At 45.5% G+C, this 27,474-nt stretch overlaps 1 protein-coding gene across 1 annotated transcript in view; it reads right to left on the bottom strand.

The window, feature by feature from the left end:
• Positions 1-27,474, bottom strand: part of LOC142588684 (uncharacterized) — a 109,229-nt gene that overhangs the window by 65,314 nt on the left and 16,441 nt on the right. The window contains exons 2-3 of the mRNA XM_075700506.1: positions 17,684-18,551; positions 14,587-15,155 (exon numbers count right to left, since the gene is read on the bottom strand). Coding sequence (XP_075556621.1) covers positions 14,587-15,155; positions 17,684-18,551 — 1,437 coding nt within the window. The remainder of the gene's footprint in view (positions 1-14,586; positions 15,156-17,683; positions 18,552-27,474) is intronic.

Below are 27,474 nucleotides of genomic sequence, written 5' to 3'. Positions count from 1 at the left end.
TGTTGGGGCTTTGTTACAGAAGTTTAGCCTGTCTTCAAAACGAACCGGTTAAAATAAAGAGGACATTTAAAGCGGCCCTCCCTTCTGCATAATTAAGGATAATTAGCGCAGGTATCTCAATTTCTAGCGTTGGTTTGTATTAGACATTTATGTGGTACAGTTTTGCAAGATGCTTTTGATCAAGTTTGCTGTTTGAAAGCTGCTTGCAACATGTTTGTACATTTATTCGAAAGGGAGGCGGCGAAATTTGCCGGGGTTGTCACGTGATAACGCCACCTTACTACTTCCTAGGATTGCTTCTCTTTCCAGTAGGCAGTGGTGACGGGGCACACAAGCACACATCCGAGAGATATTTTTCTTGTTGTCTTCGGTGGCTGAAAACGTACTTGCGGTCGACGACTAGACCAACCAGTTTGAGCCATCTGGCAATTTTGCGCGCTCTCAAAGAACTCTCCCGCAAAGTCAATTTCAATAAGATTGCCGACGAGTTCATTACCAGATCACGTGCCGGAAGGAACACTTTTTCGCTGATCGGGAAACAATCGCATCAGTCAACGAACTGGTGTCTCCAATACGAAAGAAAAAGGCGCCCTCTTACAAGTCAAAGAAAGCCACCTGGCTTAGAAAAAAAAAGTTATTCAAGGGAAGGAAAATGGAGTCCATAACAGCGCGAGCAGGGTTAAGGACTTTTGGGTACGCAAAGACGCCTGGTTGCGCTAGTCGTAAAACTGTCTAGTCTGTGCTATACATTTTGCGTGCTAATCTTTTCTTCGTCATATGCTGTTTAGGCTGCTCAATAAAGAAATCGACACTGTTTCTGCTTCCTCTCGTGTCCTTTCGCGCTTTTGAGATATCGCTGTGTGTTATTTATTTATTTATTTATTTATTTATTTATTTATTTATTTATTTATTTATTTATCCGCCTGATAATCTATTACCCTGTAATCCTCTATTCGGCCGCCGGAAATGACTGAAAGCAATGGCCTTACACATGCTTGAGAAGTTAGTTCAGTCGGGTGTAATGGCGCAAAAGCGACTAATGTCATCCTGCGCCAGCCACAACATATTAAGAAATCAAATGTTAAAGCACCGAACGCTGCGTTACTTTATAGTCTGTGGAAAAAACCAGTTTCTTCTAATAAGCTCAACAATCCAGTGAACGGCACTAGCGGTTCATCTCCGAGGATTGAGGCGGGGTGTAAAGTTATGTGTAAGCTGTGGAAATTCTGTAAAAGCTTCCGTCTCTGTGTTTCAATATGTGGACATGTCGCAATAATGTGCATTACTGTCAGTGGTTCATGACACCTCTCGCAAGTTGGCGGGTTATCGTTTCGAGGTAGAAAATTGTGTGTAAGGTGTGTATGCCCCATTCGTAGTAAATATAAGATAACCTCATAAAAGCGTTGTTGGTGACTGCACGACTTCCACTCGCTAAGCAGGGGTTGTATTGTGTGTAACACATTCTTTATGCAAGAGTCCCATTCTAGCTGCCACTTTGGTGCCAGACCCTTACGAATCACTCGGATGCTGTCTCTGTATGGAAGTGTTGTTTGCGTTATGCCTTCGTGCGCTGCCATGAACGCGCATCTATCTGCTGCGTCACTCCCTGCTATACCACCATGGCTTGGGACCCAGCATAATCGTATGGTTCTTCCGTATTTATTAAAAGCCATCATGTTTATGATATCGCCAAGCAGGGGTTCAGACGCGGCGTTACGGATTAGAGCTCTTAGTGCGCTCTACGAATAGGTATATATGATAGAATTCATCTGTTCGTCGGTAGCATTTCTTTACTGCGTCCATATCGCATAGACTTTGGCGGTAAAGACTGAAGAAAAAATATTTATCCGAAAGCTATGTTCCCAGTTTTTCGTTATGATCCGGATACCTACGTATTCTGGCGTTTTAGAGCGGTCAGTGTAAAAGTCCGTGTAGATTTTATAGTTTTCTTGAATATCTCGGAACTCTTGTATTATTTGTTCTTGTAGAATATCTTTTTTTTTTAATATGTGTTAGTGTCCAGTGAAAAATCTGTCAAAAGTTGCACCATAGGGGCAATGTTGGTGGCCTTTCAGCAACCTGCAGGGCCACATGAGGAACATCGTAAGTCTGACAGTATTCTTCATGTCGTGCGATAAGTGGCCGAATCATGTTCAGTTTGTTTGTGTAGTGTACCCGTGATTTGCACTGTGTTAGGTTGCTGTACGTAGTATATATGTTGTGGTGATGACCGAATTTTCTGTACGTAGGAAAGTGTAAGTAGAGCTCTACGGTGCTGTAAGGAAGGCTCATTGCAGTCAACATATAAACTTTTTACAGGTGATGTTCTGTAGGCACCGCTCGCCAGTTGTAGGCCGAGACTATGAACTGGATCAAGTCGCTTGATGTATGACTGCCTAGCAGCACCATAAGCTACGCTACTGTTGTCGAAGATAGTACGTACAAGGGACCGGTATATACGTAGTAGACAAGTTCGGTCGGATACCCAGTGCTTGTGCGATAACACCTTGAGGATATTTAATGCTTTATTCGCTTTAACTTTAGTTGTGTTAATGTGCGCCAGGGAGTTCAGCTTTGTGTCAATTGTTACGCCTAAAAATTTGTGGTGGTCTTTGACCGGCAACGTTGTACCATCCAATGTGAGAACTGGATTGCAGTGTAACCCTCTCTTCTGGGAGAAGAGAATTGTAAGAGTTTTGTTTGTTGAAAAACGGAATCCATTTTTGTCGGCCCATTGTGTGAGATTATTTATCGTTACTTGCGTTGTCTTTCACAAGTATGTATATTTGAGGGGCGGCGAGCCACTTGCAAATCGTCGACATATACTGAGTGCATAACAGATGGTGGGATGATCCTATTAACAGAGTTCATTTTGACTATCAAAAGTGTCGTGCTCAGAATGCAACGCTATGGAACGCCATATTCCTTAGGAAATGCGCGTGAAAGTATTGTGCCGAGACGCACCTGGAAAGTTCGCTTTGCCATGAAATCATATAGACTGTTTAGCATTCTGCCACGCACTCCCCAGTCAGCCTCTTCAAATTCCATACCACCACGTGGTATCATACGCTTCTTCTACGTCGAAGAAAACTGCGAGGCAGTGTTGTTTGTGTATTTCATGTTCACGTGTTTCACGTATATCGTGTTCTAGTCGTACGAGGTGGTTAGTTGTCGAGCAGCCCTTTCTGTATTCGCACTGGTGCATGTCTATTAGGCTCCGTGATTCAAGGATGAATGTGAGCCTTATGTTTGTGATACTCTCGTAGGATTTGGCTAGACAACGTGTTAATTCAATGGGTCTGTAGCTGCTTGGGCATGTTGCGGGTTTACCTGATTTCAAAAAAGGCACTACTACTGCATTTTTCTAGTCTGTAGGCATTACTCCAGATTCCCATATCCTGTTGAAAAATTTAAGAAGTGTTTCTACCGAAGCTTGATATAGGTTTGCGAGCATTGTGTAGTCACTATTCCGACTCGCACCACTGCAACTGTGCAATCGATTGTCGACCTTGTTTTTCTGAAAAATTTTCCTTAAGACCACTCAGTTATTACTTCTGATGGCATCTCGGACCACAAGATTGTTCACGTTACTCTAAAAATCAATAGCACAAAAGCACCTCCCTCGGTAGCAACTTTTCATGACTTTTCTGCTGCAGATGATGAATCTGTTCTAGATGCAATGAATTTCTCACTTTTTGATTTTGAGCATGGTGGCGATGTTTCTCATCTTTGGAACGAGTTCAAGAAATTAGTGTCATCATGCATTGACAGGTTTGTTCCCTTGCGTAGAAAGATTACAAAGCGTCGGAACCCATGGATTAGTCGGGACATAAACCATCTAAAGCGGCGTTATAAACGAAAAAGGAAGGGTAAAACTACGTCAGCCATAACCGCCCTTCAAGAACAGCTGGTTACTAAATTGAAGCTTGCGCGTAGTAAATTTTATGGCCAAACTCTTACAGCTTTCTTGAAGGAATCTCCTGAGAAATTCTGGCGCTACTTGTCAGGTTCCCAACCGTGCGTGAATTATCTAAAGATTAATGGTAACATGTGTAAAAACCTTACTCTTGTTGTAAATGAATTTAACACCACTTTTCACCAAGCGTTTACGAGACCAAATGTTCAATATTTACGAACGCAATACTCTGAACCACCGCCCGTTCCAAACTCAATGCCTGACCTAGTTCTTGGTCGCGAAGGAATACTTTCTCTTCTTTTAAATATAAAAATGAAAAAGTCAAGTGGCGCTGACAGCATACCGAATGCCTTCCCTGTACGATACTCAGGATTGTGTCCCATTACCTTTATGTTCTGTTTAACGCATCACTGAACCAATGCTCCTTACCCGCAGATTGGCACACGGCAAGAGTAGCTCCCATATTTAAATCGGGAAACAGGCAAGAAGCTCGTAACTACAGACCAATTTCTCTAATAAGCACATGCTGTAAATTGCTGGAGCATGTAATAGCTCACCATATATCTCAGTACCTTGAATCAAAAATATTCTTCGCTGAGTATCAGCATGGTTTCCGGAGAACTGTCTCAACAACAACACAATTAATTTCGGTTATACATGATTTTGCTTCAGCTCTAGATAATTGTAGGCAGATAGATGCGGTTTTTCTTGACATGTCAAAAGCTTTCGATCGTGTGCCACACACTTTACTCATTGACAGATTAAGGGATGCCGGGCTTCCTGAGAGATTGATATTATGGTTGCAGGCTTATCTGAGTAATCGCTCACAGTTTGTGGAGTGTGCGGGTGCTAGGTCTGCTGATCTGCCGGTATTGTCTGGGGTTCCACAAGGTTCAGTGCTTGGTCCTCTGTTGTTTTTAATTCATATAAACGGCATTGCTTCTAACATCGATAATTCTGTTACAATAAGATTGTTCGCTGATGACTGCGTGATGTATAGTGTTGTCAATAGATCCTCTTGCCAAACACTACTGAACAATAGCCTCTGTACACTCGCAGACTGGTGCGAACGAAACGGTATGCAAATAAATTTTGATAAAACAGTTGCCATGACAATAACCACAAAGAAAAAGCCACTGCCTCGTACGTACCACATTGCTAATAAAGCTATTCAATCGGTAACGTCTGTCAAATACCTAGGACTAACTATCACAAGCAACTTAAAATGGGACAAACATATGACGAACGTTTGTACAGCAGCGTTCAATAAACTTTGCTTTTTGCGCAGGAAACTAAAAGACTCGCCGTCAAGTGTTAAACTTGAGGCATACCGCACTTTGGTTCGACCAGTCCTTGAGTACGCTTCCGCAGTATGGGACCCATACTACGTTAAAGATATCGCACAAGTAGAACGAATTCAGCGCCTCACTGCCCGATTTATTGCATCTGACTATCGATCTTCTTCATCTGTTACTGAGATGTTGCAGCGACTGAATCTGGAACCCCTCCGTGTACGCCGAAAGATTGCGAGACTAAAAATGCTTTATTTGATATATCAAAACAATATCGGTCTCCCGCGCGAAACTTATCTTTCCCGTTCACAACACAGGTCTTCTAGAATTATTCACTCGAATGTTATCCTCCCGTACTTTGCGAGGACGAAAATGTTTCAGAAGTCTTTTTTTCCGCTCACAATTGAAGAGTGGAATTGTCTGCGAGCGCCTGTTGTTGATTGTGCAAATGTAGATTCCTTTGTGAAATCTTTCTCATTGCACTTGATGTAACCCTCTCCTGCTAGGGCAGCATTGCTGCCAGCAGTATTTTGAAATAAATAAATAAATAAATAAATTAGGCCATCACTTAAGCGAACAATTCTTCGAGGTCACATAAATTTTCTTTGAGTGACCTATATATATATATATATATATATATATATATATATATATATATATATATATATATATATATATCATCAGCCTGGTTACGCCCACTGCAGGACCAAGGCCTCTACCATACTTCTCCAACTACGCCGGTCATGCACTAATTATGGCCATGTTGTCCCTGCAAACTTCTTAATGTCATCCACCCACCTAACTTTCTGCCGCCTCCCGCTACGCTTCCCTTCCCTTGGAATCCAGTCCGTAACCGTTAATGATCATCGGTTATCTCCCTCCTCATTACATGTCCTGCCCATGCACCCCATTTCTTTTTCTTGATTTCAACTAAGATGTAATTAACCCGCGTTTGTTCCCACACCCAATCTGCTCTTTTCTTATCCCTTAACGTTACACCCATAATTCTTCTTTCCATAGCTCGTTGCGTCGTCCTCAATTTAAGCAGAACCCTTTTCGTAAGCCTCCAGGTTTCTGCCCCATACGTGAGTACTGGTAAGACACAGCTGTTATAGACTTATCTCTTGAGGGATAGTAGCAACCTGCTGTTCATGATTTGGGAATGCCTGCCAAACGCACCCCAGCCCATTCTTATTCTTCTAGTTAGTTCAGTCTCATGATCCGGATCCGGGGTCACTACCTGCCCTAAGTAGATGTATTCCCTTACCACTTCCAGTGCCTCGCTACCTATCGTAAACTGCTGTTCAATTCCGAGACTGTTAAACATGACTTTAGTTTTCTGCAGATTAATTTTGAGACCCACCGTTCTACTTTGCCTCTCCAGGTCAGTGAGCATGCATTGCAATTGGTCTCCTGAGTTACTAAGCAAGGCAATATCATCGGCGAATCGCAAGTTGCTAAGGTATTCTCCATTAACTTTTATCCACAATTATTCCCACTCCAGGTCTCTGAATACCTCCTATAAGCACGCTGTGAATAGCATTGGAGAGATCGTATCTCCCTGTCTGACGCCTTCCTTTCATTGGGATTTTGTTGCTTTCTTTATGGAGGACTACGGTGGCTGCGGAGCCGCTATAGATATCTTTCAGTATATTTACATATGACTCATCTACACCCTGATTCTGTAATGCCTCCATGACTGCTGAGGTTTCGACTGAATCAAACGCTTTCTCGTAATCAATGCAAGCTTTATAAAAGGGTTGGTTAAATTCCGCACATTTCTCTATCACCTGATTGATAGTGTGAATATGGTCTATTGTTGAGTAGCCTTTACAGAATCCTGCCTGGTCGTTTGGTTGACAGAAGTCTTAGGTGCTCCTGATTCTATTTGCGAATACCTTAGTGAATACTTTGCAGGCAACGGACAGTACGTTGATCGGCCTATAATTTTTCAAGTTTTTGGCGTCCCGTTTCTTATTGATTTGGATTATTGTAGCGTTCTTCCAAGATTCCGGTACGCTCGAGGTCATGAGGCATTGCGCATACAGGGTGGCCAGTTTTTCTAGAACAATCTGCTCACCATCCTTCTTCAAATCTGCTGTTACGTGATCCTCCCCAGTTGCATTCCCCCTTTGCATAACTCCCAAGGCGTTCTCTACTTCTTCCGGCGTTACTTGTGGGATTTCAAATTCATCTATACTATTCTCTCTCAGATTATCGTCGTGGGTGCTACTGGTACTGTATAAGTCTCCATAGAACTCCTCAGCCACTTGAACTATCTCATCTATATTAGTAACGATATTGCCGCCTTTGTCTCTTAACGCATACATCTGATTCTTGCCTATTCCTAGTTTCTTCTTGACTGCTTTTAGCCTTCCTCCGTTCCTGAGAGCATGTTCAATTCTATCCATATTATAGTTCCTTATGTCAGCTGTCTTACGCTTCTTGATTAACTTCGAAAGTTCTGCCAGTTCTATTCTAGCTGTAGGGTTAGAGGTTTTTATACATTGACGTTTCTTGTGCAGATCTTTCTTCTCCTGCGATTGCTTACTGGTTTCCTGTCTAGAGAAGTTACCGCCGACTTATATTGCACGCTCCCTAATGATGCCCATAAGATTGTCGTTGAGTGCCTCAACACTAAGGTCCTCTTCCTGAGTTAAAGCCGAATACCTGTTTTGTAGCTTGATCCGGAATTCCTCTAGTTTCCCTCTTACCGCTAACTCATTGATTGGTTTCTTATGTACCAGTTTCTTCCGTTCCCTCCTCAAGTCTAGGATAATTCGACTTCTTACCATTCTATGGTCACTGCAGCGCACCTTGCCGAGCACGCCCACATCTTGTAGGATGCCAGGGTTCGCGCACAGTATGAAGTCGATTTCATTTCTAGCCTCGCCATTCGGGCTCCTCCACGTCCACTTTCGGCTAACCCGCTTGCGGAAAACGGTATTCATTATCCACATATTATTCTGTTCTGCAAACTCTACTAATAACTCTCCCCTGCTATTCCTGGAACCTATGCCATATTCCCCCACTGACTTGTCTCCAGCCTGCCTGTTGCCTACGTTGGCATTGATGTCGCCCATAAGTATAATGTATATTGTTTTGACTTTACCCTTCGACGATTCCACGTCTTCATAAAAGCTTTCGTCTTCCTGGTCATCGTGACTACATGCAGGGGCGTACATCTGTACTACCTTCAATTTGCACCTCTTAATAAGTTTCACAACAAGACTTGCCACCCTTTCGTTAATGCTATAGAATTCCTGTATGTTACCAGCTATATCCTTATTAATCAGGAATCCGACTCCTAGTTCTCGTCGCCCTGCTAAACCCCGGTAGCTGAGTACGTGCCCGCTTTTTAGTACTGTAAATGCTTCGTTTGTCCTCCTAACCTCACTGAGCCCTATTATATCCCATTTACTACCCTCTAATTCCTCCAACAATACTGCTAGACTCGCCTCAATCGATAACGTTCTAACGTTAAACGTTGCCAGGTTCAGATTCCAATGGCAGCCTGTCGACAGACACAAACACACACGTGTGTGTGTGTGTGTGTGTGTGTGTGTGTGTGTGTGTGTGTGTGTGTGTGTGTGTGTGTGTGTGTGTGTGTGTGTGTGTGTGCGTGTGCGTGTGCGTGTGCGTGTGCGTGTGCGTGTGCGTGTGCGTGTGCGTGTGTGTGTGTGTGTGTGTGTGTGTGTGTGTGTGTGTGTGTGTGTGTGTGTGTGTGTGTGTGTGTGTGTGTGTGTGTGTGTGTGTGTGTGTGTGTGTGTGTGTGTGTGTGTGTGTGTGTGTGTGCGCGCGCGCGCGCGCGCGAGAGTGTGTTCATTCAGTCGTAAATTTCCTTCTCATATATGAAATCTGCTGCGACTACTTTGCCTGGATAAAAGTAAGCCTTGTGAGTCTAGGAAAGACTCAAAACCAACGACGAACTGTTGTTCTCTTGCCAGAGTCTTGAACATTAATGTTCAACCTAATAATCCTAAAATTAACCATCCAGTTTTTCCGGTTCAAATCCCTAATATTCGGTTTAGGTCATTTACGACTTTTCTCAATAGAATAGTAGCACAGTAAAACCACTGATTGCTGAGGTAGTCCAGGTTGACCCTTACACTTATGGGTTGTGTCTAAATCCAACCCACTGTGTAAGAAACACCAATCTCGAAGGTTAAATTTTTTCGGGCTGTAAACGCCGAAAACAGTAAGTAGTGTCCATAATATGGCGGCTGCGACAAGTGGCCGGCTCTGCAGTTTCTTCCGGCACATTTTACTCACAAATTTCCTGCCTTCTAGCCCCGCTTTTGTTACCCACTAGCTGGGCTCTAGACACCACCTACTGCAGCAACCGTGAAACCGTCATAAATCCCACGTTTCGAACACCACTTGTGCTTTCATAATCACCAGCTTGGAAAGTCGATGCCACGATGCAGAAACGGTAATATAGAGTGCTGTTCCTTCGCCATCATATTAGACCTGTGCGCACATTAGTTTCCAAGCGCCATCTATAAGGATAGACGTGCGGGCTCTGCTGTGCTACAGGTCTCACTGAGGCGTCCTGACATACACATGGCCACATAACACGCCACATAACATGGGCTTGCGAATTCCAGCTTGATAGCCCACAACGGGATGAGTAGAATTACTTAGCATGTCACCGCGTTTTCTTCGTTGGCTCGTACAAAGCGAAAGAGGCGACGATAAGAGGCCTCGACTGCAGGTGCTACAACTTTTGTGCAGTCTTGAACCATTTTCGATTCAATCAGAGAAGATTAAACGAAAACGATGGGAGCAAACAACGAAGCGCGGTATCCTGCGATATCTTACGTACTGACGTGGCACTCTAGCACGGCCGAAGTGTCCTCGCATGTACAATTCGGCCACAACGTCCGGTCATCATCCTTGGCTCAACAAACGTGACCGCCCGCATGGCTTTAGACGAGTGAAAAGCAGCTTACGAGGGTAAAAAAACTGATACCGAGCCATGTGTGCGCTGTGCATATTTCTTTACGCTGCACATAACTATTGCAACTAGTGCGAAGTACGGACGAACTATCGGCACGGCCACGAAGCGGTCGAGGTCATAGCTGAAATCGGCGTACTGAATGACGTATTGAATTTTCCGCAATTACGTGCGTACCTGGCCGCAACTGTACACATAGAAACAGTGTTTGCATAGCGATAGCCTGCTGAATCTGGGCAAGTCGGATTTCAGTGAAAAAGCGCAATACATGCATGCATGCGCCGGTGCCGATAACGTACTGTCTACTAGAGCCTCCCGTGTCCATCTTTCACAATGCCGGCCAAACACCAGCGTCGCCTGACGGCAGCACAGAGTTGTCGGCCTTATGCAAGTCCTCTATTACAACAGCGTCCAAAACTGAAATATTATGACCCGCTTTATTATAATGCCGCTGTTGATCTAGTACGCGCACTTATGCGTTTTGTTATTCTCTTTAAAAAAAGAATTCCTTTCAAGATTCTTTTCAAGGAAACGAACGTCAGTTATGTGGGAATGTGTTTCAATACTTCGATGTAGTACGAGTGCTACTGATGCTCGATGATAAACGGCATCGTGGCTATAAAGGGGCCCAATTTTATGCTATTGCGTTCTTACGCCTTATTTTTGAAAAAGAAATATAAATCCAAATACTATCGTAACACCTTGAATATTCGTGTCGATAACTCAACGACACGCATGACGCATATTTTATTACGTCCCAGTAAGCACTGCGTGTTATTGAAGTCAGTGTACCCCTTAAAGCCAATACTCACTAGACGGAGAAGAGAAAATAAACGAACTGCGGAGCGTTGGCGGGGAATACTGTGATAATTTCTTAAAGAACGGCACAAATAAGTTCGGAGGCCTAATGACGATCACCATGATTATTGCTGCCATGAGTTGTCGCAGTCCCGAAAGGTCAAAACCACCACCTGTCATGGTTGCTAAGGCTGCGTTGCGACGTCGGCGTCATCAACTTCGGTGAAATGCCGGAGACTGGTAACATTTCCAAATATTGAGGAATGCTCGCCGGCAAGCTGAAATACATGCGAAGTAATGACGGCTCAAGTAGCCGGTGCGCAACATCACTGTTAGCAAAGGACGATCGGCCGCTTTGATTTGAGAGCCACAGGTTCTTATATTCTTTTTTGAAAGTAGTTTTGGATCTGCTTAGCAGTTCATGACGTCGAAGGCATCTCTTACAATTAGCCGATAATTTATGCGTGGTCCCCTTCCTACAAATCTTACCGATCGCAAGTAAAAACAACAAATTTTTCTAGGTATTTAGCTAGAAAGCCGGAAAGAAAACTGCTGTGACATAGCCACGAATTATATTCGCTGCTATAGTTACTAGCGGGAACCCCGGAGCCGGGAAAGTTCACATATGACGGAAAAGATCGGCGCCAGAAGGACTTGTGTAGTCGTGATTGTGGCCTGAGACGATCAGGTTGTGGTATTTATTACGCTTTCTCTTTCTAATTTAGAACTAATCACATTATTCGGAACGCTTGAGCGGAAAAAATATTAACGCGCAAGCGTATTAACTGTGAATTGGCGTATTTACAACCCAAAGTTTTCTTGAATATGGTGAAATTGCAAAGACCTATTAGCATTTGAAGTCAGAAAGACGAAGTCCACGCAAATCTATGCATTACCCATCATTCTCGTACCGGCTGATCGAACCGGCATACCAGGAGCACCCGTTGGCTCGAGCGCTGGAGTTCTCTTTAGTGAATTTAGTTAGAAACCATGGCGAGTGAAAAGCTTGGCGAGACGATAAGGCACGTCTACGCCTTGCATCTCCTGAACGTCTGCAGCATAACTTGTGGGGGACAAGTTATGCTGTTGGACAAGTTAACACTGTTGTCAAAAAGGGAGCTTCAAAGGCCATTTCACAGCGACAAGCGTGAAAAGGGGTGGCCACTTCCTATGGCTGCGCATCCTGAGAGCAACAGGTCTGAACATTCTGAAAGCAACAGCAGCGGCGGGCGCTGGATGGCGCCAACGCACGTCTGAGCGCACAGCTCTGCGCCGTCGGTGCGCTCTTGGCAAGTGCGGCGGTGGCCATTTGTCACGGACGGATGGATGGATGTTATGAGCGTCCCCTTTGGAAAGGGGTGGTGGGTGGCGCCACCAAGCTCTTGCAATTATACTGCCTAATGTCCTACCTAGGTTAAACAATGAAAAAAAAACCCTATGAACTGCCCCACCCAAATTTCCTGATCCCCTTTTCGAACTGTGCTTTTGGACGTCTCCGTTTTTTGTAGTTTCCCTACTTTTCTTCCACCAATCTTCTAATCGCCTCTTACTAATGCATATTGCGGAAGTATTTACTTTTCCACTGCTCCCGCTGAACCCAAGTGCTTCAAGGAGGCCAGTGGCGCCTAAATCGACCGCTGGGTAGACGTCTTCACATTCTGATAAAACATTCTCCATAGTCTCCCTAGCTTTACCGCAGCAAGCACATGTTTCTTCGTCCGTCTTGCATCTCGCTTTATAGGTGCGTGTTCTAAGGCATACCGATCTGGCTTCGAAAAATAATGAGCTTCCCTTTGAGTTATCATAAATTGTTTCTTTCCTCATTTCGTTTTTTCCTCTTAAGTAGTTACTCATGGCAGGTTTCTTTTCCATTGCTGCCACCCAAGAGATTATTTCAGCCTCTCTGACTTTCCGCTTGACCTTCTTTGCTGCTGTGTTGCCCACCCTACAGGCTGCGTACTTGCTGGCAGCTTCCCTCACTTCAAAACTAGTCCAGCCCATATCATCCTGCACAGCTTAATTTGTACTCTTCCTGTGAACGCCCAATGCTAGGCGACCCACTGACCTTTGGTTCCCGTCGAGTCCTGATTGTACCCCTGATTTAAAGCAAACAACCACATTTCCAAAAGTAAGTCCTGGCACAACATCGAGCGGAGTCGCCGCCTGGTGGACAAATACTGAACCATACTGTGTATGGCGCATCGGATTGTCTGCTGGCCACTGCGTGTTTACATGTACTCGTTCGCAATGCGTATTCTCTAAAGACTCTTTGTCTCATTGAACTGAAGTGGTAAACGATGGTTTCAGTTTTCTCGACGATGTAAATAAATATTTGGGCTTGCGCTGTGGTCTTTGCGCTACGGAAGATCAGTAGCTGCAAAATAGAGATACTGTGCTGGAATCCCGTCCTCGGAGGCCGCTTTTCGGTGGTGGCGCGATGCGAAAACACCCGTATGCTTTGTTTTAGGTGCTCGATAAACAACCTCAGGTGGTCCAAATTTCCCGAGTCCCCCGCTATGGTGTGCCTCATAATTTGAACGGAGTTTTGGCACGTAAACCCCCATAATACATTTTTAAAAATACTCGGCGCGTTTGAGGCAAAAATGTGGGACTTCGCTCCTATGTGCATGCAGTGAGCGTGTTTTATTTGCACACAGACGACATAAATTGTCAGCAGTGAGGCACGTGACTGCAGTGTACACTTCAATGGTGGCCGCATGTGCACGTTGAAGTGGCGACGGTGCTTCCATCTACAGCTCTGACTTGCGGCGAATAGTATACAATATACTAGGGCCGAATTCTATAAACAGTATTCCGCAATTGTTATTTCCCACTTACAGACATCATCACTAATCCTATGTCCAGCATCGCGATCGAATGGAATTCTCCCTTACGATCACTTCTATGGTAAGAACTTTTTGTGAATGCGGGGCCGGGTCATTAGGAAAAGCCGGATAGTCTCGTTGTGTACAAAAATTGCGCCCAGCGGACAACCAACAAAAAAGCAAAGGAGACAGCAGCGTTGATCTGTCGGCTACCGGCAGTAGCAGCAAGAAAAACTTCCTTCTTGGCGTCCGGGTTAAATCCCGATGCGATTAGACGCGTCGACGTTCCTGCCTTGTGTTTGAGGCTGAAAGGAAATTTATTGGTTGGACTCAAAATATTACATATTGATGCTCGCTGCGTCTTGTGGCCGAAAAGTGGCATCAATTTTCAGTTGAAAAGTTCCCGCATTGCATATTCAAATAATCTTGGTATGACAGAATGAACTCCGCCTGAAGAAACTTCATCCGGAGAAACTGATTTAAAGGAGCGTCGGTATGAAGCAGGCACAATTAGACAAGCCAAGTGCATTGCTCTTTCAATGTTCTTTCAATTTCAGCCACTGTAGTTCCGTATTGGTACCGCATTTGGCGATATGCCAAACATTGACAAGTACCCTCTCAGAAACCTTTCAACAGTGGCCTGCTTTCTCGTTATGCTTCGCGTATGCAATGAAACAAGGGCCTGTTACCGCGAAGTAGCAAATGCAGGACATCGAGCCAGAAGTGACCCTTCCCCCCACAATATATTGAATACGCACATACGAACCAGTACCCCAATGTTCTTATTGGGGAGCTTACCACGTTTTGGTGAGCTTGAATCCACCTCTTCAACTTGTAGTCAGCACAGTCACAAGTAAAATGATTTCCAGACAGCCATAAGGAAGTGAGCCTGCTCCGTGTTACGAGGTCGTACGGTAGGTGGCGCAGGATGTTGCCACTCAAGTCGAGAGAGATCACGCCTTCGGGAATGTCTGTCACGTTGATGCTCTCAAGCAGATTGTTTTTCATCGACAGGACTCGCAAATGTAGCGCTGCCTTTTTGCCGAAGTCTTCGAGGTGTTTGAGCTGGTTTCCGCTCAAATCCAATTCAGTCGTGCCTCGGGGAAACGCCTTGGGAATGCGGCCCATTGTCAGCGACGAGCAGTTGACACCAATCGATCCTTGTCCGAGCGAATCCTTGTGGCACTCGCAGCGACAGCCCGAGTCGCAGCCTTCTTCCCGCCTGAGCAAATCTTGTTGTGTTAGCTTCAGGAGTGGCTCTCCTCTAAGCCACCATGGTCCGTCGCAGATAGGATACTCGACCACTCGAACTTCGCTGCTCTCGGGCAAGAGCCACGCCAGTCTGCAGTCGCATATCAAGGGATTGTCTGCAGGAGAAAGCAGAGAGGAAAGATCGCATCAAGGGGGCAAAAAGTGTGAAGCTGTCTGTTTCCTTTCTTTTCTTTTTTTTTTTTTGCAAAGCGCGCGAGGGGCCGTACGGTTACATCACAATTACGTCAGCCAAAAGTCGTCATGTAAAAGCAGGTAGCAATGTCGCAAGCAATCATATGTCTCTCTCAATCTGCATGTTCAAATTGCGCTCCGTTATTTGACTAACTCGTTAAGGAACATAATACTGATGTAACTTTAGTGGCAGCGTAGCGTGCGTGGCATTTTCTGTTGTTTCGTGCAAAACTTCCCGCTTCTCTGGATGCACTACAGGTTGCATAATCCACATAATCCACATAGTGTAGCATAATCAATGGGCGGGCATCGGTTGGTATGGTTCTCTGGTACGGTTCTCAAGTACGGTGTGTGGCTCTGGCGGCGTTGTAAGCGCCAGCGATGTTACTTTGTTCATGGCCTCCGAGATCGCATGCTTGCTCATTTTGTGCGAGCAATCTTGGAGGCTATTTCTCGTTGCCGTTCGTTTTCCGCGCAGCCGCTTTGCCCGAGGGGCGCTTTAGCTCCAGCGACGTTGCATTGCCGCTGGAGCGGCGGTTTGATGAGTGCGGGCATCGGTTGCGCCTGCAGTGCAGTGCAAGCCTTGGTCCTCTGACTTCGTTAAACTGAAACATTCACAGTCCCGAAATTCGTTTAAGTGAAACATTTTTGCATAGAATCTATAAGAAAATTGCCGGGTATATTTAAAAAGTTCGTTATCCTGAAATATTCGATAAACCGACGTTCGTACAACTGAGAGTTTACTGTATATCGCTATTGGATCTTTTCAATATTGAATTTAAATATCGTCGGTTCAGCTACTGTCCTCACTGAGTTTGATACAGTGTTCTGCCACGAAGGTAAAGTATTCGCTGCGCAATATTGCTCCGCCGACGCAAGCTTGGCTCCGCACAACGGGAAAGGTAGAATATGTCTTGATTCATAGACACGCCGAGTCTTGCGTCATTCCAGATTTCATCGGACCAAACTACGCGAAGAGTAGGAAAGCAAATCGGGAAGCGCATCACGGTGCGATATCTTGCGTGCTGATGCAGCAACCCTGAGCGATGACGGTTCTAGCACTGCCGAAGAGGCTTCACAAACGGCGTAGCGCATTCGACCATGTGATCAAGTGAGCACGTCGCGACCACGCGGCGTATCAACCTTGAGTCAATAATAAAATGTCACCGTGGCCGCCGACACAGCCTTAGGCGAGTGGCCTACAGGTGGTGGCGGCGCTGTAGCTCACGAGTGTGAAAAACGATTAACTACAACCATGTGTGCGCTGTATGAAGTCCTTTAAGCGGCCCTTCACTCTTACTAACAGTGCAAAACACGCGCGAACGTTCAACGCGCCCTGTATAGAGCCTGCGCCACCCACATACCTCCTTCGCGTGCCCTATACGCTCTCTGGCGATATCTACCCTTCGCGATGGTGGCTGGAACCCACAGCGTTTATACAAAGGGTCTATTCCTCTCTCCTCTGTCCACTGTACTGGTTTCTGCCTCCCTTTGATCGCGTCCCCGTCCTGTTCCACTTGGTCTATGCAAGCAAGAAAGGCGTTGTGCCCTTGCTCATGCCACTTGCGAACCTTGCTCGGATTCTAAAGGCCTCGGTTCCCCACTACTATTTAACAAAAATGAATTAGAAACGTAGTGTAATGAGAAAATCGTTTTCCACTGCTGTCAGCAATGACACATTCAAAAGTTAGAGCACTTGACCGCCCCTTCTCTGAATGCGTATATATTTTTTTTCTACTTTATGTCAGACGCTGCGCATGTTCTAAAATGCTCAACTACAACAATTATTGAGATGCAGCAGTCGTACCGGGATTTAGACATTATTTATTTAAATTATTTTTTGTGACCTTAAGATAAATTAACATTGAAAGGACTGAACGTGCACCTAACTTTTTTGACCCATTATCTCACCGCACACGACCTTACTGGTTTTGGAAGGGTCAGTTGAGCCTAAAGAATAATTCATGATGGAAAAAGAAGCCACCTTAAAAACAAGCACTGCTTTCCTACTTTCCCGCCGTATATATATATATATATATATATATATATATATATATATATATATATATATATATATATATATATATAGAGAGAGAGAGAGAGAGAGAGAGAGAGAGAGAGAGAGAGAGAGCGACAGTGCCAGCTCTTATGCAGCGCTCCTCGAAACAATATTTTTTTGTTGAGTGTATGTGTAATTCACAGCTGCTGTCTCTGAAGATTTTTTTTCTTCATACTTTGTTGATTACTTTATTCTACCACGTAATGAATCAACAGAAAAGGAGTAGCCGGCGCTGTCTAAGAAGCACCAACAACTCCGTGGATATACAGTTATGAAAAAAAAAAGAAGGCGATACAATTATTCAAAACACAGCTCAAGAAGCAGTGTTTTTACACAACGAGTATAAGCAACAAGCATGAATTGGAGAAAAGCAATCGCAAAGCAGTACGTTACTGTCGAGTGTGACGATCATCTCGCTTGACATTTCGGGCGAGAAGTCTCTTCTTAGCAGTCGTTCCACTCGGTTGTCGGCGAGGCTCAAGGACCGCAAGACCGTGGCACCGGTGAATGCGCCTTCGACATTGCTGATGTTGTTCTTTGCGAAAGAGATGGTGGTCAAAGCGGCGTCATTTTCAAACTCCCCACTTTCCACCACCTGTAGCTCGTTGAGAGACAGGCCCAGGTATTCCAGTTTAGGCAAACCTCTCACTGACCCGTTCAGAGAAAGTATTTGGTTACTCTGCAGGCGGAGGTTGCGCAGTGTTAAGAGCCCCTTGAACGCATCCCTTCCCAGCCACCGGATGTTGTTTGAAGCCAAATCAATGGTCAGCAAGAGGCCGTTGTCGCTGAACGTTCCATCCGGAACGCAACTGAGCAGGTTGTTTCTAAATGAGAGCTTTCGCAGCCAACTAAGCCCATTCAAGACACCAGTGATGTTATCTATAAGGTTGAACGATACTTGTAAGCCCCTGATTTGACGCACACGATTGAACGCTCCCGTTAGAGTAGTTAGCTTGTTTCTAGACATGTTTAGAAATTCCAGCTTTGATCTGAATGAGAAAATCGATTCGTTCACAAATGAAAGGCTGTTGTGAGCTAGATTTAGAATGACTAAGTCTGTAAGGGGCATAAAAGCTCTGGACTCTATCACTGTGACAGAGTTGTGGTGCAAAATGAGCTCTCTCATTCGAAAGTTTGATGGTGCGAATTTGGTAATGACAATTAAGTTGTTCTCGTCGAGACGAACTTTCTTCAAGTTGGGCAATTTTGATTTGACAAGGCTGTCGGCGTCACGTATCAAATTGCGCATGAGGTGAAGAACCTGAAATGGAAATAAGAACGTGTCAACAAGTAACCACAACTTTGATTCTTATGGGCTAAATTCAAGAACCGTCAACAACAGTATAAATCAACCTGCACACCACACAGCACACCTTCAACGGACCCACAATATTTTGACATCGGATAGCGAGGAAGAGCATGCTTGTGATGTGCAATACAAACCAGAGTTTCGATTAGGTAACAGTGCCCTGTTTTAATCTTTAGCCTTTCCTGCCGTTGAAAGATGAACCTACAGCCACATGGGTGCCCGCTCGAACGCGTCCCTGCACTAGTCACGTCGGAGCCGTTTGGCTGGGACTTTAGAGAAAGGCGGCTAATGTTAGTGCAAGGTGACTTAAGGTAAAGTGAATAAAGGTGAAGTACAGTGAATGAAAGTGAGGTAAAGTGGCTCAGGGTTGAATAAGGTAGAGATGCTAAGGACGCGTCACGATAAAAGATGTCAGGTATCAGGGTCACGTGATGATTTGGATTGAGATTGGCTCCGAGATACTAATCTATGACGTCGCGTCAGGTGCCACGTCATGAAGCATGTAATGAAACAATCCTAATATGAACGCGTAGCTACTTGGCGATGAGTACTGAATGGTTGCGGTTCGGTGATTAACGAACGCAGAGAAAGCAAAGCGAAGAACGAAGCCCGCATACACGTCGTAATACTTAGGAAGTAGCTAATGGCGACAACCTAGAGAAGTCACAATGCTTTCACACTCAAATCGCGTAGCATACTTAAGTGAATGACAGTAGGTATTATTTAACTTCACAAATACTGTAATCAGAGCAATATTAGACAGTTTTAGTTTCACGTACGCGAAAGCTTTGCGCACGTAAACGCGAGAGTGCTACGTGCGCTGCGCGTCGCATCCATCGGTTCGCGTACGCAAGAGTCTGCTGGCGCCTTCAAGCCGGCATGCGGGAAAGCTACCCCCGCCAAGCTCTTTCAAGACGAGCCGTAATCGGAGCAATCACGTGTTTCTCGCCCTTCGTGAACTGCGCGACCGTGATAGCTTGTGCTGCGTTCTCTGCCTGTTAGCTCGCTAAGCCCGTCGCATACACGTGGGACGCGTGACGCAGGGGTACAGATTTCACGTGCGTACGTGAGACGCGAAGGGTCTCCCTGCGTTCGGCGCATACGCATATAGATCCCGCAAGATATTCACGCACGTATCGCTTCTACGTACGTGAAACTAAACATGTCAAACTGTCAATCCAGAAATTGTAGGCGCTTTTGAAAAACACCCGGTACATCTTTCTCTCGCTCTATACGTGCTAGATAGATAACGCTTTTCCAGGCTTGATAAGCAGCCCGGAAAAGCCCACGATAAGTGGCGCGCCTGTAGCCGTACGATACTTTTCCGTGTTTTGTGGCCTTTCTTCAAAGCTTGCAAAAATCTTTTATGGTTATCATGCGCCACGCCGTTTCAGTACGATAAGAGACGTGCAGCAAATTTTGGGGGATGAACGTGTCCCGTAAATTCTTTCTTTAACGTCAGCTAGGTGATGTGTGCGCCCACCCTTGATGCGAAGCATAACGTGTATAGGGTGGTTTCAGGAAGGTTACGCAAGGTCATATTAAATTTATTGGTTCTTCATCAAAAAACCATTTGCCGCTTACAATTCCGCGAAATTAATACTATGATCCTAAATTAAAAATAATAATGTCCATAATGTCTAAAAATCATGCGGGTATAAGCAGTAGTTTATTAGCCATATTTAACACAAAACTTCATTTTTAGGTTTTGTGAGGAGTGTGAAGGGTTACCAGGTCATTTCTTACGAATATTCTGATAGCCAATCTGTAGTAATAATTTAGTAAGGGTCCATTTAAGATTAGTCATGTGACCATACGATTATTTAGGGGTCTTGTCAGAAATATCCAAAGCAAGCTGTCACTCAAAATGTTTCCAAATATAGAAATGGTAGACGACCAGCGTTCACTGTATTTTCTTAATCAAACGTCATTAAAATTGGTTGGAAGGAGTCTATTGCTATAACAAAAACATGTTATAATACTATCGCTTATCCCATTGCAACAATACTACCCACGCATCTTTGTATGGTATCTTGTACAGAAAAAAGTCGCAGTTTCAAGAGAAAGGCAATGCATTGATTACGATAGCAGAGGGAGAGAGAGAGAAGAAAAACCATGAATGAAAGGCAGGGAGGTTAGCCAGGACTGAGCCCGGTTGGCTACCCTACTTTGGGGAAAGGGGACATGGAAAGGAAAGATTGAAGGAACAGAAAGTTCACTGTGCATATAGTCGACGTGGTAACATTCTTCTGCTCTATATCCACTGACGTTCACTCAGTCCGGATCACAGACGGTTGCTCAATCAGGTAGATTTCAAATACCGCAACAGCGCTTTTCTGGCCTCTTGTAGCTGCGATATGCGAGGCCATGGTGCCGAGATCTTGTTCTAGGTGAACGGTTTTGTATCTAACTGATTTAGAGCTGTGCAGAGGTCATGTCTTTCATTATCCAAAGATGGGCAGCAGCACAGTAGATGTTCGATAGTCTCCTCGACACCGCAGGCATCGCACTGGGCGCTATAAAGCATTCCAATCAAACACGTATATGCATTGGTGAATGCGACGCCCGAGCGTAAGCTGAACGGCATTGTTTCCTAAATTCGCGCAAGCCCAGGTAACCGCTGCAGTTGTATAGATGGGTCGAGGAAATGCAATCGATGCTGGGTGAATTCAGGTGTGTGCCACTTCTCCAATGTCATATGGTGCACTATCGTGCTTAAGTGTTGCGCTGCTGCGGTCCTCGATAAAAGTACAGAAACAAAGTTTCCTCCTGTGCTATCCTAGCAGCTTCGTCGGCGAGGTCATTGGCGAAGATACCGCAATGTCCCGGCCGCCACTGAAACACGACGTCGTGTCGTGCGATCATACGAAGGAGTGTTTCTCGTATCTCCGAAACGAGCTGTTCACACGACCCGCGACGAAGAGCTGACAAAAGACATTTTAGGGCCGCTTTCGAGTAGCAGAATATCGCCAATCGATTAGCTGTTTGGTTAATGTAATGAACGCGACCTCCGAGCGCAAGAAGCTCCGAACCGGTCGATGTTGCGACGTGAGAAATCTTGTATCTGAGAGAAGACAGCACGCACAAAGCTATCAGCCACGTGCAGATCGCTTTCAATACAGGGCATGCCCGACCCTGCAAACTACGCAGTCTGCCGGAGTAGAACGCCACCGTCCCCCGCCTCCTACTCGCGCTGCCTCCCCTCTTTCCTACCTCGCGTGAGAGATTGAGCCGCAATTGCCGGTCACCCTTGCGCGCAGTCGCGAAATACGCAATTGCTGTCGGCGAACAACGCCGCCCCCTCCCCCCGTTCACCCACAGGTCCTTCACGCGACTGAAAATTCCACGCTTCGTCTCAGCTTTAAGCGCTCGTGCGCCAGATTGAGCCGCGACCGCTGGCTCGCCCAGCGCGCTTTGGCCCGCGCATACAGCATACAGCGCGAGGCGACGGCGCTAGCGCCCTTCGACTTTATTTGGAACGGCAAAAATCCGCCTGGATTGTCCATATAATTGCTATCGCAATAAAAAAATGCCATTACTCGATCATGAATTTGTCACGTGCACAGATGACGCATATGATGACGCGGATGACGCATAGCTCGGCAGTACTCTCGTTCTTCCTTATCCTGACGCCTAGTGTAGAGCGTAAGATTGGACGGTTGCACGGTAGACCTCAGTGCCTTTTGTCTATTTCCTTTCATCATCATCATGATCATCATCATGATTTTTATTTTCACCACTCGATACAAGGTGAAAAAGGGAGAGCCGGAAAAAAAGCCGAAAATCCTTCGGCTTGACAAAGCTCCGGTCTCCCAGAGAGGCACGGTAGCGGCTGGTGTAGCAAGACAATCTCTCTTTATCTCTTTATCTCTCTCTTGCCTATACAAGTTGGAGTGGCCGCGTTTGAGAGAGCTCATTCAGCTATTACAGGTATAATACATCAAACTCAAACCTGTGCTCGCGGCGACGTATAAGGCATACCAGTTTGCATTTTTTTTTCGCAGAAGTTTCCCGACGGTCGCTCGTTGATGGCGCCCACATGTTCGTCAGAAAAGGTCCAGAAATAGCGTGCATTGATTAGGGCAGAAAAAGAGAGGCATACCCAAGCCTTCGTCGTGGTTCCAGCTTCGTCGTGCTGCCGTCGTGACGTCTTCTACTCCATTATTCAAGTTGTCTAATTTCTCGGGCCGCTAATTAGGGGTTGCGGGTCGTGTTGCCATTGTGGTCATTACATTGTCGTCATTCCACCTTTGGCATCTCACTCTCATCATGCCGTCGTCGTAACACGGTCCTTTTATGATTGTCATCGCTCCAAGTAACGCCAACCAACGCTTATCGCGCCATCGTTGTCATAACGCATTTGTCGTTCGATCGACGTCAATGTTTCTGCATCGCTGTGACCACAATGTCATCATTCAATCGTGAATAGATCTTGACATGCCATCATCGTAAGACAGCCGCTTTCGGGCCTTCGCTGTCAGCCCGTGGTCGTAACGCCATCGTGGTCGTACCGTCATCGTCACTCTAGCATTGTGATTCGATTATCGTCATGCCATTATAGTGACGCCAGTGTCATCATACACATTTCGTAATGGAGTTATCGTCACGCCATTGTCATCATACACTCGCCACCCCGTTGTCTTGCCGTTGTCATGCCATCATCGCACTGCACCATCGTCATACAGTCTTCATCATGCATGCATTGTCATACCATCATCGGGATGTCATCAAGGTCGTTTCATCATCATCGTTGTAACTTGGACACCCGAATCTCGCATGCCATGGTCGTCCTACCTTTGTCTTGATGCCATTGTTATCACGTTGTTGTTTCACCATTGTCATCACTTTAGTATCATCATTCCATCGTCGTTGTGCCGTCGTGCCGTCCTACCACCTTCTTCATTCCATCTACGTCATTCCTTGTTCGTCATTCTATCGTATTCACGCTGTCATCGTTCATTCGCGGCTATGCCGCTGTCGTCATTCTATCACTATCAATCAGACACTATCATATGTTATCATGCAGTCTAGTCATGCTATCATTTCCCCTTCTTCCGGTTGTCGTCATACCGCCATCGTCACATCACTGTCGCCATCCCATTGCCTTCGTGTCAACGCCTTCATGTTGTGTTCGTTATAACATAGTCATCATCTGCCATCGACATCTCATTCTCGTCATGCCATCGACGTTATACGCCTTTGTCGTTCGATCGCTATAATTTTTCCTTCGTCATCACGTCGTCACGACGCCTGTATCGGAGACATTGGCAAGTGAGCGCCATAGCAAAGCGGGACAGTATGTAAGTATGTGGCATAAAGCCAAAAGAAGGTATGAAGATTACCACCACACGTGGTAAATAAACGTGACTTTGTGATATCGGCTGTCGCTACAATTCTTTATTGATATTTGCATTACCGCCTACAGTGATTGTGAGATTAGTTCAGTCATAGCGTGAGATGAGAACAAATAGAGCAGGAAGGAGAGGTGTTAGTAAGCTGCGCGTTTTTTGGATGGTTGCTTTGCCCCATGAATACATCCATCAGCACAATATAGTTCGGCAACTTCAATTAAAGGCAGTTGATTAGCTTATCAGATAATATTGAATGCACCTATGCGGAAGGCACAGTTTCGTCTGAACTGAATTCTGGAGTCCCACGTAGTGCACAAAGTGTTCAAAACGTCGTAATAATGGATTCAACGTCTAAAACAGATTTTTGACCAAACTCGACAAATTAAAAACGTCGAAAGCAGGACAGTTTCAAAACCAGCGGTGAATACGTTTTGAAAACGTTTTCATAAGACTAGCCGTACCTGTTCAATCACCTAGGGAAGCGGGTTTTCGACGACGCCATTCTTGGCAGGAGAAGCCTTCATTTGTCAAGCGGCACTCCTCGCGTCAGTTTGCTGCTGTAATCACTCTGCATTAGCATGAGTTCGACCAAGAAAAAGAAGCCTTTTGTAGTGTTGACCTCACGTCAGAAAAGACGAAGGATAACAAATGAAGTTGACACCGCAACGGTGAGGCGACGAAAAAAATGGAGCGCCCATGCAGTAACATTGAAGTCACTCTTTGTGTCACGGACAACGGCCAGTTCCAATGGAAATAGAAGGAACGCTGCCAGTCAGTAGACCGTACTGGCATTAGTACTGATTCTGACAACGCATAGGCTACATCAATAGCTTTTGCTTTTTCATAACCTTCATCATGACTAATTTCTTTCTCACGATATGTCTCAGTCTTGCGCATTCATTTTTTCACGCTGCGATCATCAGACCAAAGTTAAACGACCAATATGTCATTGTCATCGTTCTGCAAAGTCGTTCATACCACTCACTATCGTCGAATGGAGCCATTACTATCGCTCACCGCTGCTAAAGGAAACGGAGAAAACGTCTAGAGGCGGCTACACACTAAACACGCTGTCTGATCAGACTGCATGACCTTATAATTTGTGTTACCCTTTTACGCGTTTCAATCTAAGCTCGTGTTGCCTCGCTCCTGTCGGTGTTGACGTACAAAAAAACCCATCCTGCATGAAAATAAAAATTACTAGTCTGGTCGCGAGACCACCACGCTAACCGATTCGGCCACTGTCGGTTCATCATATGCGTTCTTTAATGCTTTGATTTGTTGCCCTCATTATCTCGTTTTGCTCTCGCAATCGTCCGAGCGCCCGGATAACGGCTCTGGCATTTGGCTCAAGGCAACTAGAAGGTCGCCGACAACCGGAGCTAAACGCATTTCATGCTTAAAAATGTCCAGAAGTCCTCGGCGATGATTGCGAGTACAAGCGAATAGACCGAGCGGGCGATCGAGCAAGAGCGCGAGAGAAAATTAAAGAGCGAGCGAAGCACCAAGACAGAGTGCGAATGAGCCATCAAATGTTCTTGAAGATGAACAGTCAAGCGTCTGACCACCGCCCCCTAATCAACCATAAATACAGCCGGAAACAGAAAGCTATTCGCTTTAATATTCCTGGAACTCAATGGTATGGGCACGCCACGCTTGGGCGCATAGCGTGGTGTGATCGCGCCTGCTCATAAGTGCCGATCGCCTGTTAACGCGCTGTAACTACAATGATGCGGCGCTGGCTGCGTCCGGAATGAGCGGGCGGAGATTAAAGACCTGCGAAAGGCAGTCGCAACTCCCAGCTCACTGCTCTTGCTTGAGACGGACTGGCATCGAGCAAGCGACCCAGCGTGCGAAAGATAGGGTGGCGTCAGGCTCTGCACAACATGAGTCATAGTCGATAAACGGAAACGCGCGACGTGCATACGGCGGCGCTTAAACATAGAACACCTATAGTATGCTTCAACGACTGATCAATACACTCCAATCTTACATAAGGCAGCGACACCGTTGTCACATTGGTGACATGACCATGCATGTTGTCGAGGCTGCCACGTGAAAGCTGACTGCGCATAGTTCGGTAACTGCGCTCGCTGTGGGCTGTCGTGTGTTTGCGCCTGTTTTCGGTTGTGCTGTCCTTTGTCATGCAAGTATTGCAGTATTTTGTTGTTTTACTTGGCGCTGCGTGTGAAGCGATTTGTTTGCCTTTTATTTGGAAAGCCGCGAAGTTTTTACTTGCAGAGCGCCGAGTGGATAGCACTAATTTCCTCAAACTCATTGTCATTTCGCTATCTGAGGCATCATTTCAGTGAGGTTGTAATTAAGACGTAAAGATCAGAATTAGGAAGAATGTTAGAGGGACGAAATGTTGCTTTTGTGTGCCTGGCATCGCCTGTCATGCCTGAAATAAGCAAGCTTTGGATGCTGCGAAAAAATGCGACAATTGCTGTCCTTGCGCAATTTACCTATATCCCTTAAAACAACCGTCATCATGGTGTTTCAATCTCCCATTTAGCGAGGATGTTGAATACAGGTGAACTGATATACTGCTCTTTGTTAATGATTCATTACGAGTACGGTAGCGAAAGATATGAAATCAAGTGTTCGTCCTATTTCCATGCCTTGTGCTGCAGCGCACTCCTAAATTATTGCGTGCAGCACACCGTGCTGTTATCATTTGATTTAAGGTTCTCAGTTGTGTCACGTGCTAGGTATTTGATGGTTTTAAGAGGAACTTCACGTCCAATTATGAGAAGGCCAAATTTTATATTTGTTGGTGCTTGGAGTGGTAGCAATATATTGCGCTGCTTGTAGCTTTGTTCTTGTTATAGTTTTTCTAGTTCGCGAATGGACACCACATATACGCGTCGTAACTCGTTAGTGGATACTGCATACGCCATTCGTGAATCCCCTTGGCGTAAAATATCCTGTTACCTCAGGTAGTCACGATTCTTTGCTTGCCGTTTGTGACTGGTGTACAAATCTACGCTGCGTAGCCTTTGCAGCACTTAGCCTGCCGCCTGTCGATTCGTGCATATGCTTGTGTACGCGCGCAGTTTGAGAAGTGCTCGTGTGGTTTTTTCGATTGGTGCGCTGTTCTCGCACTTAGCGCATAGGGCCTGCCATGGTTCTTGGTCTTTAATCCGGATGATGGGGCCCAAGGCAGATGGATTTGCGCAGTGCTCCCAGCCAATTCGTGACAGACAGCAATTCTTGCCATGCGCGTCTTGCCAGCAGCGTTTTCATTGCAAATGCCTCAACATACGGGCCCAGGAATACAATATCCTCATAGAATCTGGGACCAGCAGGCGCAAATGTGTTCAGTGTGTGACGCGGCCCGATCCTTTGTCGAGAGAAATTATGTGCAAAACCGGCTGCATAGACAAGCCACACGAGGAACCTGTTTTCTCTCGATCTTCAAGACACGGCTTCCATCAGCCCTTCATCTTGTGTTGTTCAGATGATGCAAACAATTCCTAATCGAATGAATGCGTTGGCTGCTGAGGTGCTATAGCTTCGAGAGG

This window comes from Dermacentor variabilis, chromosome 7 (assembly GCF_050947875.1).
Source record: "Dermacentor variabilis isolate Ectoservices chromosome 7, ASM5094787v1, whole genome shotgun sequence".
NCBI lineage: Eukaryota > Metazoa > Arthropoda > Arachnida > Ixodida > Ixodidae > Dermacentor > Dermacentor variabilis.
This window is presented reverse-complemented; position numbering and strand designations above follow the sequence as displayed.